General features: G+C 40.7%; 1 protein-coding gene and 1 non-coding gene across 9 annotated transcripts in view; both read left to right on the top strand.

Moving 5' to 3' along the window:
- The window catches only part of MAGI2 (membrane associated guanylate kinase, WW and PDZ domain containing 2), a 902,790-nt gene that overhangs the window by 533,037 nt on the left and 348,615 nt on the right, over positions 1–21,138 (top strand). For all 8 annotated transcript variants that reach the window (XM_029077508.1, XM_029077506.1, XM_029077507.1 and 5 more), the window contains exon 3: positions 3,885–4,004. In XM_029077508.1, the coding sequence (XP_028933341.1) occupies positions 3,885–4,004 (120 nt within the window). The remainder of the gene's footprint in view (positions 1–3,884; positions 4,005–21,138) is intronic.
- LOC114816322 lies at positions 11,789–11,926 on the top strand. Its single transcript, XR_003764086.1, has one exon. It is a non-coding gene; the product is annotated as a small nucleolar RNA SNORA7 (small nucleolar RNA).

Below are 21,138 nucleotides of genomic sequence, written 5' to 3'. Positions count from 1 at the left end.
AGGATGACACCGAGATCGCGGGCCCGAGAGACGAGAAGGATGGTCGTGCCATCCACGGCGATAGGGAAGTCTGGGAGAGGACCGGGTTTGGGAGGGAAGATGAGGAGCTCAGTTTTGCTCATGTTGAGTTTTAGGTGGTGGGCCGACATCCAGGTGGAGACATCCTGGAGGCAGGAGGAGATGCGAGCCTGAAGGGAGGGGGAGAGGTCAGGGGCGGAGATGTAGATCTGCGTGTCATCTGCCTAGAGATGGTAGTCAAAGCCGTGAGAGCGAATGAGCTCACCGAGGGAGTGAGTGTAAATGGAGAACAGAAGAGGGCCAAGAACTGACCCTTGAGGAACTCCAACTGTGAGCCTCACGTGGGACAACCTGATTACCCTATATCTACCCTAGCGGTTAGAACAGTGCTCTGCACATAGTAAGCGCTTAACAAATACCAACATTATTATTATTTATTGAGGACTTGCTATGAGCAGAGCACTATAATAAAAGTTTGGGAGAGAACAATGTAACAATATAACAAACACATTCTCTGCCCACAACGAGCTTATAGTCTAGAGGGGGAGACATATATTAGCATAAATAAATGAATTATGGATGTGTACATAAGTGCTGTGGGGCTGAGTGTGGGGTGAATTAAGGGTACAAACCCAAGTTCAAGATTTTTCTCCTTTTCCCCTCCTTCCCCATTTAAAACCAGGTCATGGCCTATGGAAAATATTCTAGGAGGAAAATATTCCAGGAGGAGGTAGTGGTGTGTGTTCCAGTGGACTTGGCTTTATCGAACCTGTAGTCATAACCTTTGAGTCAGGAAAAATCTATAACTACTTGAGGGTAAAAATAAGGGAACCTGCTGATTCAAAAGACCTGACAAGCCATCCTCTGGAAATTAATTACTTTTAGCAGTAAATTGCAGCTAAGCAGCACTTCATTAGATTTCACACAAGCCACCCTAGTTTTTAGCATCTATTTCTTTCTAATTTGCTGTTCGCAGCACCCTGGTTCCATTTCACACCTTTATACTCCGGCTTGGTGCAGTTCAGCTTCCTCCTGGCTGTGTGGTTTTGCTTTGGGTATACGTAACAGCCCAGTACCTCCCCAATCCCCAGTGACCATTTCACCGTTACTGAATCTCCAGCAGGTCACCTGCTGGACCACAACGGATGCTCCCGTTGGAGGAGATTTAAGGCCATGAGCTATTACAATTTAGTAATTTAAATGGCCAAAATCTCAATTTTGCTTTTCCACCTGGTTTCTACAACAGCACCATCTCACTGGCCAAAAAATTGATTTGAAATGGACCTGGGATGGATTCAATATCACACCACCTGCAGACATTTATTTCCTCTTCCATATATTGGAATGAGATAGATTCAGAAACCCAATCAGTGTCAATCAATTGGTCAATTGATCATATTTATTGAATGCTTACTGTGTGCAGAATATTGTACTAAGCACTTGGGAGAGCACAGTATAACAAAGTTGGTAGACATGTTCCCTGACCGCAACAAGCTTACACTCTGGATGGGGAGACAGATGTTAGTATAAATGAATTATGGATCTGTATGTAAGTGCTGTGGGATTGAGGGTAGCGTGAATAAAGGGTGCCAATCCAAGTTCAAGGGTGATGCTGAAGGAAGTGGGAGGAGAAAATGAGGACTTTGAAGGTAGGGAGATTGATCATCTGACAGATAGGAGGTAGGGGGCAGGTCCAGGCCAGAGATAGGACTTGGGGATGGCTTCTTTGGTGAGTTGATGAGATATGTGAGGTTCAGTGAATAGCTTAGCATTAGAGGAGCAAAGCGTGTGGGCTGGGCTGTAGTAGGAAATCAGAAAGCTAAAGTAATGCTGGGCAAGATGAGTGCTTTAAGGCTGATGGTAAGGATTTTCTGTTTCATGTGGAGGTGGATGGGCAATCACTGGAGGTTCTTGAGAAATGGGGAAGCCTAGATTGTTTAGATAATAAGGAGAACCAAGAGGAATAACATACATAGAACTGGTAATTGCAAGAGTTTGGATAACCATATAAGCAAAATAAATACATGGTCAAATAAATGGGATAAACAAACTAATGTACACATAAGACCTAGCAGTGGCTACTGGGGTGGCATAATTTAAGAGAAGGAAATTAGCCAGGTAAGGGATCCTGGAGAAGATGGTTTTCCAGAAGTGCTGTGAAGTTGAGAAAGGGCATAGTTTGGTTTGTTTGAAGAGAGGAGTAACAGGACTTGCCCAGAACTCATGTGGAACTCAGACTTTGATCAGAAGATGATGGAAATTAGATGGTTTTGTGGGGGAAGTATTTGTGCTAATTCTGGCTAGGGACAGGAGATGAGTCTCTTATATTGTACTCTCCTCACTGCTAAGTACAGTGCTCTGCACACAGTGAGTGCTCATTAAATACAGATAAATGAATGAATGAATGTCGTGAGCTAACTGTGTTTTAGTATCCAGATATTGGTAATCTTGACCTGCCAGTGGATGTCTGGTTTGTGAGTGTTTTTAGTTATCTGAAGTACATTAGTAGTAATGGGAATACTATTTTTTAAGTGCTTATTGTGTGCAGAGCACTGTATTAAGTGCTGGAAAAAAATATACAGATGGGAATTAGATACAGAAGCCCACAATCTAAAAATAAAAAGGGGAAGAGGTAACTGACAACAGATGCATAGAAATCATAGTGCAATGTCCATAGATTGCTTTTATTCACAGAATTGTTTTAGAGTTATTTGCATGAGCAGAGTATCTGGATAATATTATTTACATTTTTTATTTTTTTAAGGATGTGAGAAAAATAATTTATTCATTTCCACTACTGGCAGCAAATAAATTCAGGCCAAAGGCCAGCAACAATGGACATTTAATTTTTGAATTGTTTTTAACTTCCTCAATCAAGCCTTTTCTTCATTAAAACAAATTATTTGTTTTCCAAGAGTGGATCTGCTTGTGAACTTGAATTCTACAGAGTACTGTAGGCCTCTGCATAGTATGGAGACTTCATACAAGATTTAGAAATTCCAGTCCTCACATAAAAGATGCTCTAAAAGAAAAGTATGCTTCTGAGAGATACAGAACATGAAAGTATAACGATATTGATCGTATAAATAAAGCAAGTGACTGATATCTCATTTGAATACCTATTTTGAATGCTTATCCACTAGCACAGCAATCCTTATAGAACAATACAAGAACAATCATAACAGAGAAATATGCAAATTCTTCAGCTGGGAATTGCAGACTTCTGGCTCAATAATTCAAATTACTTCTCCGCTTTTGGAATGGGTTGCATTTTCACTGAAAATCTAAGCCCCTATGTTCCACATTTACACGCAAAATGAAAATAAAAGCCCTTCATATATTTACTGTGTCTGTACCACTGTGATATTTCTTGAAGCCAAATCAACCCGAGAGACTTGGAAAGGCAGTCTTATTGGTTATCCTGAAGCACTCCAGGTGCTCATCAATCAACCTGTGGTATTTATTAGTACCTACCATTTTCAGAATATGCCCAGTCCAGAGAACAGTGTTTGGAAGCGTACACCAGGATCAAAGACACAGCCTCAGGGAGCTTACAATTTAACCTGGGGGCTGAAAGGGAAGCTAGGTCAACATGAAATAATATGTAAATATTGGGAGCGGGACAAAGAATAAGTATGTTATAAGGATATATCAGCACAAGATAGCTGAATAAATAATTGAATATACCTAAGTGATGAAGATGGATGTAAATTGAGTGGATTGACTGGTTTTAGGTGTGGGAATTGATCAGGGAAGAGTTCCTAGAGGAAGTGGGATTTGTGCCATTATTTTGACCACTGTCGTCTTGACTATCTGTTTTTACCTCCGTTATCTACATTTTCTTTTGCTTGTGTGTTTTGAATCAGGCACCACAAGGCCACATAAAGAGGGAGAGGTCCCAGGAGTGGACTATATATTCATTACCGTTGAAGATTTTATGGAACTGGAGAAAAGTGGAGCCCTCTTGGAAAGTGGAACCTATGAAGGTAAGATCATGTCCACATTTACTGCAGCTCTGTCTGGCATTCTTATTCTGTTTTTCTTACTTCATTGAATTACCCTGGGACTTTTTTTTTTTTTAGCAAACACTGTTGTTTGGGGGTTCTGAAATAAATGAGGAATGCACTGACAGTTATAAAAATGCCTTTCCTAAGTAAATGTAAAATGTGACAGGATTTAGTCTGGCTTGAATTCAAATAATTAGTTGAGAAAGTCAGTGTGGAAAAAAATCTAATTTCTATCTGTATTGAGAAGTCATCCAAGAACAGAATGGTTTGAGGTGTCTGAAACCAACATTCAGTTTAGTTTCATTAAGTAAAGCACCTGAAGCCATTTAGCAGAGGTTTAGTGTTTATTTTCCCAGGTTCACAGGGAAATAAAGCCAAGGCATCCATTCAAAAATGAATGTATTTTTTGAAGTTGGACTCTCCCAATTCTTAGGGTGTATTATTGAAGACAGCTTATTTTGTTCGAGAATTTTTCAAGCGGGAAAGAAACACAGATACTGTAGTATATAATTTAATGGTATTCATGAAGTTATTTAAAATAATTCCTTAAATTACATTACTGCTATATCAGGATGGCCCATGATGGTTGATTTAAAAAAAAAATCTAGTTTAAAATAGCAGAGAGCTAACAGCTTGATAGAGAGCAGTGATCCCAGAGGGGTGTGTTTGATATTGTGATTCATCAATCTGTTTTAAAAGTAAAGTCACACTGACAGTTGAACTCATACGAATCTCAGAAGATCTAAGGATCTAGGCTTCTCTGTAGGATAAGTCTAATCTTGGAGTTGCTTCAAAGCCAAACATGCTACATTGCTAAAATAATTTAGTGATTTCTTGAAAAAACTGGGGCTATTTCCAGTTGCTTAGTTCAAGCTCTGAAATTGGGGTTCTAGCAAACTTGAAAATCTAGTGAGAAATCTTATCAACTCTCAGTAAGTGAAATAAAATTCAATAATGTTTCTCCATTGGATTCTTCTCAGCTCTCAAATTTCTCGAGTACTTCTAGACATTGAAAAGGCAGGGAACATTTTTGCCTTGCCTCACCTTGTCCCCATCTTTAGACGCTGAGGACCTTGAGACTAGCACGTGTTAGTTTAGGGCTTTAAAATTATTCCTACTAGAAGCTCTTTATACTAGCTCCTAGGACACTTGACAAAGAAATTTTAAAAAATGAAATCGTCAGCTCCAGACCATGGAATAAGTGTCCATTAAATACCCCATTGATTGATCGTTAGTAAATGCCTATTGTCCGTATCTTCGGTCCCTTCTTTCCTCCCCCCACCCCTTATCTCCTTCTCCTGATATAATGCTAGAAGAAAAAGGAATAGGAATGCCATGGGCTCTCTAAGTGTCTATCATATCTGGATATCCAGTGAGTCTGTGGATTCCAAGAAGAGATCAAGGAGGATCTTCAAGCAGTCAATCAAGTGATGGTATTTGTTGAGTCCTTACTATGTGCAGAGTACTATACTAGGTACTTGGAAGAGTAAAATACAATAGTATTGGTAGATATAATCACTACTCACAAGGAGCTTACAGTCTAGAGGGGAGACAGACATTAAAATCAAGTACAGATAAGGGAAACAGCAGTGTATAAGGATATTTACTAAAGTTCTGTGGGGCTGAGAGTGGAGTGATTATCACAGCGCTTAAGGAGTACACACCCTAGAGTACTGGTGGTGCAGAGAAGAGGGCAAATAGGGTGGGAAAATGAGGCGGTTAGTCAGGTAAGACTTCTAGGAGGAGATATGATTTTAATGGGGCTTTGAAGTGTGGTGTGTCAGATATAAAAGGGGAGGGGATTCCAGACCAGAGCGAGGATGTGGGCAAGGGATCAATGGTGAGATAGATGAGAATGAAGGTAAATTGAGTAGATTGGCATTAGAGGATCAAAGTGTGTAGGTTGGGTTGTAGGTTGGGGTGTAATGGGAGATCAGTGAGGCAAGATAGGAGTGGGAGATCCAATTGAAAGTTTTAAAACTGATTGTAAGGAGTTTCTGTTTGAGGCAGAATTGGATGGGCAACAACTGGAGGTCTATGAGGAGTGGGTAAACACGGACTGAACAGTTTTAGAAAAATGATCCAGACAGCAGAATGAAGTATGAACTAGAGTGGGGAGAGATAGGAAGAAGAGAGGTCAGCAAAGAGGCTGATGCAGTAGTTAAGGTGGGATAGGATACATTCTTGGATTAGCATAGTAACAGTTTGGTTGGAGAGGAAAGGGCAGACTTTAGAAATGTTAGGATTTTAGAATGACTGAATTTTGCCTTGCTCTGCCTCTAATGTGGGTAAAGAAAAGTAAAACCTAACCACTACTCTTGTAGGACAATTAGAGGTGTCTCTGGGTTTGATATAGCACACTAACTTTACAAACTCCAGACACTGCAGACATCAGGTCCTGTGTACCCCAGGTCTTATAAAAACTAGGTTTTGAAAGCAGTAGGTCCTGAGACTACTAGGTACTGTAAGCACGAGGTCTTGTGGGAAAACACACAGGCACACCAGTGATGATTGGGAGCCCAGTGTCCCTAAGATTCATATAAGAGCATTGGGTTACTGGGGCAATGTGAAGGTAGATTCAGCTACACTTAAGCATTTCACAAAAATGGTTTTACAAATGGGAAGCAGCATGGCCTAGTGGAAAGAGCACAGGCCTGGGAGTCAGACAACCTGGGTCATAATTCTGGCTCTGCCACCTGCCTGCTGAGTGACCTTGGAAAAGTCACTTTGCATCTCTGGGCCTCAGTTTCTTCATCTGTAAAATGAGGATTCAATACTTATTCTACTTCCCACTTAGACTGTGATCCCTGTGTGGGATAGAGACTGTGTCCGATCTGATTAATTTATAATAACCCCAGCACTTAGTATAGTGCTTGGCATCATGCAAATACCATCATGGTTATTATTACTTCACTAGCCCAACCCAACTCAAGCTGTTTTCTACTTACCCTTGTAGATTTTCTTAGAGGAGGGTCCAATCCCCATGATCCCATCAAAGATTTGCAAATGGCAATAAATAATGACATATTCACCCCTAAGGAAATCATTACCAGAGCTATAAATAATGTTGAGAGAATTTTATTTCTTCCTCCAGGCCAGGGTACCTATTAGAATGCAAATAAATTTCCATAAAGGGTTGATCGATACCTAAATTGTTGCTAAGAAGATTTTTATTATAGGAGCCAGAGAGAGAAAAAAAAAATCTCTTTTTTCCTCTCTAATGGGGAATCCTGCATTAATGATCCATTCATCAGGCAACAAGTCCTGGTAACTATCGTTAAGATGGAACTAACTATTTGTGCTATGTTTCCTTTCCTGCATTGATTCCTTATCCTTTTCTTGATTTCCCTCTACTATGGGATATTTCCTGAAAATGCAACAATGACATTTAGGTATAAAAGTTCTCTAAAAATTTATTTGCCTGATAAAATTTTTTTTACTTGGAGAAGTGTTACCTAGATTTACCAATCCCTTTGTGAGAGATGAAATCTCTTTTTTTAGAGTGGGCAACAAATTACAAGTGATATTTTTCAATTTCTCTCTGGCTGGGGACAGTCCATTGTCAGAAAATACTGATTTTCAGTGAACTGTGACCACATTTTGCTTTAATTTTAGAAATCTGGTCAAACAGTAATAGTAGAGTTAGTATTTATGAAACACCTACAGGGTGCGAAGTACTGTACTAAGCGCTGGAGAGAATGTGTGGCTGAGAATTGGAAAAGGTTCCTGGATCTCAAGGGGCTCAGTTTTCATGCCTCCGTTCTTTTAGAGATCTGATTTCACTTCTCCTTTTTCCCATCCTTTCCTTCAGGGGAAAAACAAAAATTGAAGAGGAAAATCTTTAGCCAAATATATGTCTTGCAGACCCAGTCTTGCAGGTGTTTTGACCCAAGCATCTCCTCTGCCCACCTGATCACTGAGTGTCCCTTACTGCTGCTGGGAAATAGTTCAGAAGCCTCCCACAAGCAACATTTGTCCTTTCCGGATCTTGGAATTTCGGGGTCCGGGTACTTCCAGCTGTGTTACCAGGATGGGTTTGAGAGTCTGTCATGCAATGATTCATTCATTAAATTCATTCAATCATATTTATTGAGCACTTACTGTGTGCGGAGCACTGTACTAAGCGCTTGGAAAAGTACAGCATAACAGTAATGAAAGGCAGCAGCATCAGCCATATGCCTCCAAAGACCAAAACCCATCAGCACTATGACAGGACCATCCCTACCTTCACAGCACCACCCATTAGTAAGAGCTAAACTAGGGCTCTAACCAGTGACAACAGTCTTCATCTTTCTTACTGTTTATTCTTGAAGACAATAGCTGTTCATTATTCTATTTAATTCCCCACTTATCTTTTTGCCCCATCCTATTCCACCACCTTCCCACCCACTCCTGCAGCAATGAGAATATGCAGCACATCCAGATCCTTCTCACCTCCTCCCCCCGGGACATCATCCCCACTCCGATCGTGACCCTGACTACCTCCACCTTTTCCGAGCCCACCCACAGCTATTTTGGTTGCATGCCTTAAGCTGTATTTCTAAAAATGTGGTTTTGATGTAAAACAAGGAAACGTGATTATATTGGGAGCATGAGAAAGACATAACTAGTTTGCATATAACATGAAATGGATAGGTAGGCTTGTGCTGCCTCTGCCCAAAGAAGCCGAGTGAACATTCATTAGGATAAAATCAATTAACATTTTCTTGTAGAGCGTTATTGGCATATTGGAAGATTTGGGGTTGGTCATGAACTGTACCCCTTTGGCTTCCAACTCCAGGGCCCTTCTGTCAGACACCATTTAAGTGGTCAGGAGCTCTGGGTTCTAATCCTGGCTCTGCCACTTACCAGCTTCATGATCTTGGGTAATTTAACTTCTCTGTACCTAAGTTCTCTCATCTGTAAAATGGGAGTACAATATTGTTCTCTCCCTCCCTTAGACTATGACCCCTATCCACTTGAGTGCTTAATCTGATATAAGACCTCTACAAATACCATTATTATTATTATTATTACTCTAGGGAAGCAGCACGGAAAGAGTATGAGCCTGGGAGTCAGAGGATCAGAGTTCTAGTTCTGGTTCCAGCACTTGGGCAAATCACTTAACTTCTCCATGCTTAAGTTTCCTCATCTGTAAAATGGGGATTAAATCCTACTAGCTCCCATACCCCCCTCAGGGTCACACCTGGAGAGTCTCCAGTACTCTACCAGTCTCGATTACTGGAGGGAGAGTCAAGAAGAGGCATATCCATTCCATTCCTAGCCTGGGCAATAGCTAGCAAGTGGAAAGCAATCTGCTAAAAGTCAAAACTCACCTGTACAGGGCAGCAGGAGCATGGGAGAGAGTTGGGGACAGAGACTCAACTTTACTGCATAGAAGGAGGCAATGGTAAACCATTTCCATATTTTTACCAAGAAAACTCTAAGGATACATTACCAGAACGATTGCAGATGGAGGTGGGGTGTTCTGGGAAAGATGTGTCCATGGCGTTGCTGTGGGTTGGAGTTGACTGGACAGCATAAGACCAGACAAGTTTCTATTTATGCTGTGAGCCCCAGATGCATCCAACTTGATTATCTTGTATCTGCTCTGGTGCTTAGGACATCCGCACAAGGTGAGTGCTTAACAAGTACTCCATGACTCAGTGGAAAGAGCCCAGGCTTGGGAATCAGAGGTCATGGGTTCAAATTCCAGCTCTGCCACTTGTCAGATGTGTGACTGTGGGCAAGTCACTTAACTTCTCTGTGTCTCAGTTACCTCATCTGTAAAATGGGGATTAAGACTGTGAGCCTCACGTGGGACAACTGATTACCCTGTATCTACCCCAGCACTTAGAATAGTGCTCTGCACATAGTAAGTGCTTAACAAATACCAATATTATTATTATTACTATAAAAAATGTATCTGGCAGAACCCAGAAGGGCAGGCTTACAAATAATGTGGTCTATTGGAAAGAGCCCATGCCTGGAATTCAGAGGATCTGGATTCTAATCCCAGTTCTGCCACTGACCTGGCATGTAGGCAAGACATTTAGTTTATCTATTCCTCAGTTACCTCATCTTTAAAATTGTTGTATTGTATTCTCCCAAGTGCTTACTAAAGTGCTCAGCACACAGTAAGCGGTCAATAAATACAATTGAATAAAATGGAGATCTAATACATGTTCTATCTGCCCTCTAGACTGTGAGCCCGAAGTGGGACAAATGCAGTGGTTCATTATTGTTGTAATTATTGTTATAGTTATTATTATTATTATCACAAGCAATCCCCAATTTTTCTTTACATTCCCATGTGTAAAGAAGCCAGAAGCAGCAACCATACTATGTCTTACATGGATTCCCTATCTGTCCATTCCCAGCTGAGTCCCATATTTTCTTGAAAAGAAAGATCATCTATCTTTTTCAACCATCAGAAAAATTTGTTTTATCTTTTCTTTTCCATAAACTGGTCCAAATTGTGGTGTCATGGCTCCTGTGGGCCAACTTTCAAACACTTCAAGCCAGGCTATATGATGAAAATGAGAAAAAGATGTCAACACCTTGGTATGGATGTATTGAAAAGTGGTGTGTGATCCTTGAGTAGGTGCAGTCTGGACTGTTAATGAAAGAAGAACTCACTCCTGAGGCTCTCTGTTCTGAGAGTATTACATTTGCTCACACTTTCAGATTATTTACCACAGACCTTTCCACAAGTACATGCTGAAGCAGTGCATGCTTTGAAATTAGTATTACTGGACTGACATTACTTGCCCTGCATGTGAAACCTGGAATAAGGGTGTTATTGCCAGAGATTATTTTCACATGTCTTGTAGACCTCCTACAAGACTTCAACTCTTCCGAATTTAAGCCCAGGAAGACCAGAAAGACACTAGTTTCTTTGTTTCTAGGGTAGAAATTAAAGACAAGAAACCAACCTGTAACACTGGAGAAGGACTTGGTCAGTGAGGAATCTTTTTCCGTGGAATCTCCATCTGTTAGACATCCAGTGACTGTGATTCTCACCTAGTTCGGAGATTAGGAAATATGAAACATTCATGGAAGTTTGGGCCCCATAAGGGAGATGGGGAAGGGAGGAAATAAAAAGTTAGGAGAGAGTTTAGAATCCTACCATGGACAATCCACTAAATCGGAAATCAAGAGTCTGTATTGAGCCAGATCATTAAGTGCTGAGGCCAATCTCTGCTTGTAATCTTGGTTCTAAGTAAGGCACCTCGGGAAACTTTTGAGACACTCTAGAATTCTAGTGCACTATAATGCATTAAAAAACTTATTGGTAAATGAGCTTTTTTATAACTCTCAGGGCCATGATCTCATTCCATGCTTAGAGTACCAGGTAGTGCCCTGAAACAATAGTTCATTGGCATAGAATTCAGCTGTATGAAATCAGATCCCATCTGATCTGATTATCTCCTACATACCCCAGGACTCAGCACAGTGCTTGGCCCATAGTGAAGATGATTAAGTCTCCTGCCAAGAATGGCAAATGAGCCCCAGTATTAAGATTTCAGCACTGTACCCAGAACCCAGGTGAAGGAATTATTGCTCATGGTTTGTGAAGCATTTTCTTGACTCAATCAGATATGTTCATGCTGGTGGAGGGAATGTAATGAATAAACATGCAGAATGAGCAGTTAATAATACTCCAAATTCTGTATTATACTGTCATGACTACTATTATGCAACCTAAGGTTTCTAATATGCAAACAGGAGATGTGTATACAGTAAGATAGTTAAGCCCAGTTCATGAGAAGTATACAAGTAGGCCCCTCTTTGGGTCACACCTGGAGAGTTTCCAGTACTCTACCAGTCTCAACTATGGGAGGGAAAGTCAAGCAGAGTTATACCCATTCCATTCCTAGCTTGAGCAGTGGCTAGCGAATGGAAGGCAATCCGTTATAAGTCAAAACTCATCTGTGCTGGGCAGCAGCAGCATGGTAGAGAGTTGAGGGTGTGGAAGGAGGCAATGGTAAATCACTTCCATATTTTGACCAAGAAAACTCTATGGATACATTACCAGAACGATTGCAGTTGGAGGTGGGGTGTTCTGGGAGAGATGTTTCCATGGTGCCGCTATGGTTCAGAGACGACTCGACAGCATAAGACAAGTAGGATTTTATGGGGAGCTAAATTACATTAATTGGGTGAAGTCTTAATTTTGATTGCAATTTAAAGAGAAAGAGCAATTGATAAGGATATGGAAGCTCGAAGTTAATTTATATTGTAGACCAGAGATGTCAAAGTGTGAGAAATTGTGTATCGACTTAAAGTCTGGGAAATTGGTATGTCTACTTCTCTTTACCTGTTTCCAGCAGAGATGCTCTTGTCAGTTCATATTTTTCCATGATCCACATCTGCTGTAAACAGTACAGCTTGGCAAAAAACAAAGTGTAAGGGGCTGACATTCTAAAGTATTCACATCAGATGAACTTAACTGCTTAAGAATTCTCAGTTCACAGTATTGCAAGCATAATCCTTGAACTGAAAAGGGAAACCTTGCCATTTGAAATCTAGCAGTACTAGTAATGTTACTTATTTTTAATGGTATTTGTTAAGTGCTAGGTGTTGTTCTAATCCCTGGGGTAGATACAAGCTAATCAGCTTGGATACAATCCCTTTACATATGGGGCTCACAGTCTTACTCCCCATTTTAAAGATGAGGTATCTGTGGCACAGAGAAGTTAATTGACCTGCCCAAGGTCACACAGCAGACAAGTGGCAGAACTGAAATTCATAATAATAGAATAATAATAATAATTGCGGAGTTTGTTAAGCACTTACTATGTGACAGGCACTGTACTAAGTACAGGGGTAGATACAAATGTGTCAGGTTGAACCCAGTCCCTGTCTCACATGGACCTCACTGTTTTAACCCCCATTTTACAGTTAAGGTAACCGAGGCACAGAGAAGTTAACTGACTTTGCCAAGGTAACACAGCAGACAAGTGTTGGAGTCAAGATTAGAACCCACATCCTTTTGACTCTCAGGCTCATGCTCTTTCCACTAAGCTATGCTGCTCTTTCACTCCCAGGACCCTGCTCTTTCTACTAGGCCATGCTGCTTCCCAATAGGTACTTATTGAGTACCTACTTATGACAACACACTGTACTATGCACTTGGGAAAATGAGGACATTTTCTTTGCCTACAGGGAGATTGCACTCTACTAGGGTTAACAGAAATATGGAGCAGGATTAGAAAAGGAATAAAAAAGCATTCCACGATGAAAATGTGAATAACTTTGAATCAATAATGGGTATGTACAATTGAGTACACATCCACACAGTTCTGAAGTTGGGTATAAATACATAAGTTTTAGGGATATCAGTTGGGTTTAGTCTAGCAATGTTAGGGATATACTCAGGGGAGTTGCCAATTTATTGGGAAAAGTCTTTTTAGAGTCAGGGGACTTGTCTGAGGGCTTTGGAAATGAGGAGGTCTGAGATCAATCAATTAGAGGTATTTATTGAGCACTTACTGTGTGCAAAGAACTGTACGAAGCACTTGAGAAAGTATAATGTTTGGTAGACGCAATCCTCGCTCACAAGGAGCCAGACACTAAAATTAATTAAGAGTATAAAAATATGTACTTAAGTGCTTAAATCTGGTGGATTTGAGAGCGGAGGGAAATTCCAAGACTGCTCAGGTTTGTGGAATGCCAAACCTTTACCTTGAATCTAAGCTAGACTTGGATTCCTGTGATGTCTATCTCTTGGTGCATTGGCATCCCCCATGCCAGTATTTTAATAGTATTTAGATAAGATTAAAAGCCATTTAAGTATGAGATCATGAAATTGGGAAGTAGGTGAGGAGAGGATATTGCAGTGAATTACTGTGTTCATGTTGGCATTTACTGTGGCTGCCTTGCTTTACAGTCAGAAGTTGCAAGCTGTTCTTTGTTGGGTAATGTCATCATTCCATTCTAAGGGTATGTGTTGGGAATTTACTGGGAAAATGCTTGTAGGAGGTGAGGGAATTGTATGAGGGCTTTGGAAATGAGGAGATCTGAGATCAATAAATCAGTGGTATTTATTGAGCACTTACTGACTTCTTCCTAAGACCCCTTTTATTCTAGAACATTACTTGAAGTAGGAAGATGTGGAGATGCAGAAAGACATAACTGAGGGGGCTTCAAGGACATGGATGTGGAAGGTGAGAGAGGAGAAGAACTTGGCAATGGGACAGTGTGGGCAGTGGTAGAACCAGCCAATGAAGCCCAAATGGTTTGTAAAATAAACCATTCCCAAAGGACAATGGAGGAGACTCTAGATATGGGTGGAAAATAGATGGCCCCCAAATTTTGTGGGCAAGAAGTAAAATGTTTTGGTGCCAGCTATGCAATCTGGATGGAAAATGGCACCTACAGCCATGTCAAAATGGTATTTTAAATAGAAAGTGCTGGAATGTGTCTTTTTTATCACAGAAATGCAATGGCTCTTTAGCCAACATTGACAGCAAGAGTTTGGGAGGTTTCCTTAGGCATGATCACCTGCTTTCTTGGGCTTTTATCTAATAAACCATGAGAGATCATGTGGCCCTTGTTCTGTTTACTTGTTCAATATCCTCTGATTCTCCAGGGCATTGGTAAAGAGAGAGATGGAATTAAAATTTAATACAAATCGTTCTTCTTGAAATCAAAGCTGTTATTACTTGCACATTTACCACTTCAGAAACCAATGCTTTTCCCTACTTTCTTAAAATCCCCATGGCTTTGTTTCCTCCCAGGTAGGGGTATTTAATTCCTGCATTGCACTTTCCATGGGTAAAATGCTAAGCTTTTGGAAAACATGGTTCATACTAAAATTGAAATATGTTAGAGTATAAGGTTATTGTGGGCAGGGAGGTGTCTGTTATTCTGCAGTTCCCCATCACCTAAGGCACTCATTTATGCATTCAATTGTATTTATTGAGTGCTGTGTGCAGAGCACAGTACTAAGTGCTTGAGAGAGTACAATACAACAATAAACATACACATTCCCTGCCCTCACTGCCTAAAGCAGTCTCAATGCAGGGAGACAGACTTTAATAGAAATGAATGAATGACAGATGAGGACATAAGTACTGGGGCTGGGAGGGGGGAGAGGAACAAAGGAAGTAAGTCAGGGTGATGCAGAAGGGAGTGGGAGAAGAGGAAAGGGGGGTTTAGTCAGGGAACGCTTCTTGGAGGACATGTGCCTTCAGTAAGTCTTTGAAAAGGGGGAGAGTGATTGTCTGTCAGATTTGAGGAGGGAGGGCATTCCAGGCCAGAGACAGGACATGTGTGAGGGGTTGCTAGCGAGATAGATGAGAGAGGCACAGTGAGAAGGTTAGCATAAGAGGAGCAAAGTGTGCAGGCTGGGTTGAATTAAGAGAGTAATGAGGTGAGGTAGGAAGGGGACGAGGTGATTGAACGCTTTAAAGCCAATGATGAGGAATTTTTTTTTGATGCATAGGTGGATGGGCAACCACTGAAGCTTTTTGAGGAGTGGGGCAGTATAATGCACCAAGTGGATTTTTTTTAATGAGATCTGTTAAGTGCTTACAATGTGCTGGGCATTGTACTAAAAGGTGGGTTAGGTACAAGATAATGAGTTGGACAAAGTCCATCTCCCTACTGGGGCTCATAATCTTAATTCCCATTTTACAGATGAAGTAACTGAGGCACAGAAAAATTCAGTGGCTTCTCAAAGTGACTTCTCAGTGACTTCTCGAGGTCACCCAGTGGATTCTTAAGAAATGCTGCTCCTTACTACTATGGCTACTGCTATTGCTACTACAGCCCTATAAAAATCAGTGGGATTGTTTGTAAGGCAATCGCAGCTCAGTTTGGAGGAATTCCAGTTTGGAGGAGGTGTCTGGTCAATTGGTAATATAGAAGATGCCCAAGCAACATACAGTTTTGGGGGAGGGTCCTTGTAAATTCTATAAGCCCACTCTCTTAGCCTTTGTTAACTGCAGTGTCTCAGAACTTCAGCCACATGGGCCTTATTTACTAGAATAGTGTAGAACTATAATGGTAATTTTTTTAAGAAATCAAATATTAAATTTGAATGCACTTTTAATGAAATGTTTGCTACCTTGAAATCTTAGTCTAAATTAGGTAATTCCTTAGCTAAAAACATATTAGCAAAATATGTACAAATACTCAAGCACCTCACAGTGTGCATTTGGGAGAATGGTCTTCTAAGAGAAACTAAAGACTTCATAATTTCAAAATTATAGATTCAGAAACTCCATTGAGAAAGTGAACATGATAGTCAATAACACACTCAGTAATTAGATTCAAAGGGATGCACATTGCAAGCTTAAATACTCTATAAATTCTGAAAAACTAATTTCCTTTCTTTGCTTGGATCTTTCCAGATCCAAAGTTCTGGGCACATTTAAGAAATATGATTGTCTGCTAGGTGATTACTGTTCTGCTGTGTGACCTTGGGCAAGACACTTACCCTCTGTATGCCTTAGCTACCTCATCTATAAAACGGGGATTAAGATTGTGAGTCCCATGTGGAACATGATTAGCTTGTATCTACCCCAGATGTTAGTACAGTGTCTGGCACACAGTAAGCACTTAACAGATACCTTTTTTTAAAAAAAAAGTTCAACTGTTGAAGTTCTTAGATGGCAGTATGGCAGAATGGTTTGGGAAGAGTTTATGGAGTGGGTCAAGCAACAAAGAGTGGAGCTGTGTGGACAGGATGGAGATGGCCAAAGAAGTGGCCAAGAAGGCTGGGGAAAGGCCTGACAGTGTTAACCTTGGCCAGGAGAAGATGTCTATCTAGCAACTGTCTTTGACCGCTGATCGGTGATCAGTGAGTATATCACTGCTCAGAAAAAATGGTGACACAAGATGGTGGGGAAGAAAATTAAGTGTGCCCCTTCCTTTCCTCTTTGTCTTTACAATCACCATCTTGGTTCTAACCCGCTTCTCTCCTGAATTACTGTAACAGCTTTCTTACTGACCACCCTCTTAAGACTCTTCTACATAAAGCTTTCCCAGAGGCTCTCAACAATGGTGTCATTTTGGACTCCTCTCTGGCTCTCTTCATCTTTCACATTCAATCTTCTGCCTCTGAACCAAGCCTGAACTTTTCCTCTGCAATATTTACTGCCCCTACTCCTTCCTTTACACCAATATAATCACCTCTCCCAAACACATAGTACAGTGCCCTGCACAAAGCAAGTGTTCAGTGAATACGATTCATTCATTGATTGAATGACCTCCTGGGTGGATTCTGCATCAGCCTCTCCTCTCTTCAGTCTATCCTACATGGAGTTAATTGTATAATAATCCTAAAATGCCATTCAGAATTAAATGCTCCCTTCCTCAAAGACCTCCAATAAATACCCTTTTTGCCTTACATGAACCAGAACTCATATTAGGAGGTATAAAAGGTTTCCATCAGCTGTTACCATTTTATTTGACTGCTTTCTTTTCCTGCCACACCCCAAGCTGAGTTTCTCCCAAACTAATTTTCTAACTGTATCTTAATCAAGACTCTCCCATTTCCAATCAGTTGCTTGTCTTTTGCCGCATGTAAAACTACCTTCTTTCTCAAATTTTCAGATCACGATCCTACCCATCTTTTCAAAAAGCCACCTTCCCAGGAGATATTCTCAGACTAACCACTACTATTCTCGTCACATCATTACCCCATTTTTCACCTCAACACTCTTGTATTCATCTGTTCACTAATTCAATCTTCCAGTTCATTGATAGCCCACTTCCTTTCTCGATGTTGTCCCTTTTAACTGGAACATCTGGATTTTCCCATAGACTGGCAAGTGCCTCATTACAAAAAGCTTCTCTTTCCATGGCAGAGATCAGAAACCCAGTAAGATTGTTTGAACACAATTTCCAGTCCCATCCCCCGTTTTGCTACATTTCCATATTTGTAGTTATGGATTCAAGAATTAGTGAGGCCTATTGGAAAGGGCACAATCATGGGAGTCAGAGGACATGGGTTCAAATCTTGGCTCTACCAATTCCATCATGTGACCTTTAACAAGTTACATAACTTATCTGTGCCTCAGTTTCCCCATCTATAAAATGGAGTTAAATATGTGTTCTTCCTCCCCAATTAGATGGTGAATCTCATATGGGACAGAGACTGTATCCAACTTGAATTTCTTATATGTACACTACAGCTCAGTCCACTGCTTGGCATAGAGCAGGGCCTTTTTTTTTTTTTAACATTGCAATTGGTTTGAAACTATCATTAGTATTCCTCCCAGCCTAAGGATGAAGGAAAAAAAGAGTGAAACCCAATGAACACCAGCTTCAACGTTAAAGGGTCAGACTTGTTTTAATGCAAGTTCTTATTGAAGAAGCATCTAGTGGACCAAGTACCCTAAACCCTTCTGTAGAATGCACATAGATATGCCAAAACCTCTTTAAGAAACCAGAAGTGAAGTCCAAACTCTGGTTCGGCTAACTAGTCTCTAAGCTGCTCTTTGGTTTTGATGTCAGTTCTCAAAAAGAGAACTGACTCTAGAATGTAAGCTTTCTGTGGGCAAGGAATGTGTCTGCTTATTGTTGTACTCTTCTAAGTGCTAGTACAGTACTCTGCGCACAGTAAGTGCACAATAAATACAATTGAATGAAAAAGATCATCACTGGGACTAATTCCTAATGTCTTTCCCCTTCTTCATAAAATAATAATAATAATTTGAAGAAGAAGAAGCAGAGAAGAATAAAGAAAAACTTCCTATGTGACAAGCAATATGCTTAGCTCTGGAGTAGATACAAGATAATCAGGTTAGACACAGCCATGTCCCACATGGAGCTCCTACTTTAAGCAAGAGAGAACAGGTATTGAATGCCCCATTCGTTCATTCACTCATATTTATTTTTATATATATTTTAATATATATTTATTGAGCACTTACTCTGTGCAGAACATTGTCCTAAGCGCTTAGAGATGAGGAAACTGAGGCACTGAGAAGTTGAGTGTCTTGGCCAGAGTCATACAGAAGGCATGTGGCAGAGAACCCAGGTTTTCTGACTCCTAAACCCATGCTCTTTTCACTAGGCCACCCAGTGAAGTTAGCAGATCAAATGAAGGAACACTGTAGTTCCACCAGGATTTCAAAGGTTGTAGGTGAGCTCCACAAATATTTTCCAGTGCTGCTGCTTTTCTTTTCTCTCAAAGCTATAAGATGAGAAACATTCCAGGAAGGAGGGGGAAATTTTCTATTAAAACAATTCTGACCTTTTGACTTAAATTAAAAATATCTGTGAGAGGAGGAAGCCAAAAAAAAAAAGGATGAAATAATATTGTCAGAGTTTCCATCAGGAAAGTTGAAATGACATTTGGCTTGTGAGAAAAACTTTACAATTCTGTGAAATATGTTATTTGCTCCAGCAATTTTTCAAAGTACCACTGATAACTGCAGCCTCCTTTACAGAGGTTAAGAGACTAAGCAAAGTAGGAATCTGACTTGACTCTTACTCATCTGAAAGTGAACAGCAGGAAGCTTTATTACACACTAAAGAGCATGCAGATGAGAAAGAATATAAATAATAGGCCATTAAGAGTTACCCAAATGTGTTCAAAGCTGGATCTTTTTTGCCCAGACCAGCTAATGACTGTCCCTGTCCCTTGGGAGTAATAGCGAACACCATGAAGGTTCTTTTTTATTGTCTCTAAGTTAACAGAAAGGATATGGAGAACTGCATTTCTTCATCTGGGAAAAGAGGACTGCAAGAATTAGAATATTGGAGACTTTGCCAGAAGTCTTTGCCAAGACGTAGCAAAATTGTGAAGTGTGTTTTCATGCTTTGCCTATTTCCAGAAGCTAGGACATTCCCTCTTGCATCACCACTAGTGGTGGTATTTACTGAGCACTTACTGTGTGCAGAATACTGTTCTAAGCATTTGGGAGGGTACAATAGAGTAAATAAACACAGTCTCTGTCTTCAAGGAGGTAACAAGTTAATAATAAATATATTAATGGTATTTGTTAAGCACTTATTAGATGCCAGGTGTTGTACTAAGGGCTGGGGTAGATAATAAGTAATCCGGTTGCACCCAATCCCTGTCCCATGTGGGGTTTGCAGTCTTAATCGCCATTTTACAGATGAGGAAATTGGGGCCCAGAGAAGTTGAATGACCTGCCCAAGAACACACAGTAGACAAGTGGCGGAGCTGGGATCAGAACCAAAGCCTTCCGACTTCCAGGTCCATGCTCTATCCACTAGGCCTTGCTGCTAATAGGAGAAACTCACTCAACAGGTGTGTGAACACTTCAGTGCTTAGAGGTACAGAGCCAAGTGCAAGAGGTGATGCAAGAGAGATTGAAAATAGGCCAGGAAGATAAAAGATTAGTCAAGGAAGCCGTTCTGGAAAAAATGTGATTTTAGTAGGCCTTTGGAAATGGGGACAAGTTGGTCTCTCAGATGTGAAGGGAAAGGAATTCCATGTAGTAGAGAGGGAATGAGCACAGTGAATAGGTTGGTATTAGAGGAGTGAAGTGTTCAGGCTGGATTGTAGTGGGAGAGGAGTTAGGACTGAAGAGTTTCTCCCTGATATAGTGATAGATGGGGCTACCATTGGATGGTTTTGAGGAGCAGAGCTATTCTTTAGAAAAATGATCTGGGCAGTACAGTGTGGACCAGAAGGGATAAGACTGGAGGCAAGGGGGTCCACTAGGAGGGTGATGCAGGAGTCAAGATGGGCTGTGATGAGTGCCTGACTGGTACAGTAGCAGTTTAGTTGGAGAGGAAGGAATAATTTCTGGAAGTATTATGAAAAAAGAACTGGCAGGATTGGTGACTGACTGAATGTGTGGGTTGAAGGAGAGAGAAAAACCAAGGTTTATATCAAGGTTGCTGGCTTTCGAGGCAGAGAGGTTGATGGTGTCAACGATGCTGGGAAACTTATGATTAGGAAAGGGCCTTGGGAGAAAAGATGAAGAGTTTTGAGAGACCCAAGAGCTTGTAGCATGCTCTGGAACAGAGACCCTTTCTTGTTTTACCTATTGCATCTAGTGGACAACTCCAAGGACTGTAGCTGGTCAATATATGCAGTTTATTCACTGGGGATGAGATTTGTCATGATTCTCAGGATTTGTGAATTCCAGTCTGTGAGGCCCCAAGTCAGTTTTTTAAATGCCTGTTCTTGGCTTAGCATCCTTAC

This window comes from Ornithorhynchus anatinus, chromosome 13 (assembly GCF_004115215.2).
Source record: "Ornithorhynchus anatinus isolate Pmale09 chromosome 13, mOrnAna1.pri.v4, whole genome shotgun sequence".
In the NCBI taxonomy this organism is placed as follows: domain Eukaryota; kingdom Metazoa; phylum Chordata; class Mammalia; order Monotremata; family Ornithorhynchidae; genus Ornithorhynchus; species Ornithorhynchus anatinus.
Note: the sequence above shows the minus strand (reverse complement) of the source record. Positions and strands in the feature narration are given on the sequence as shown.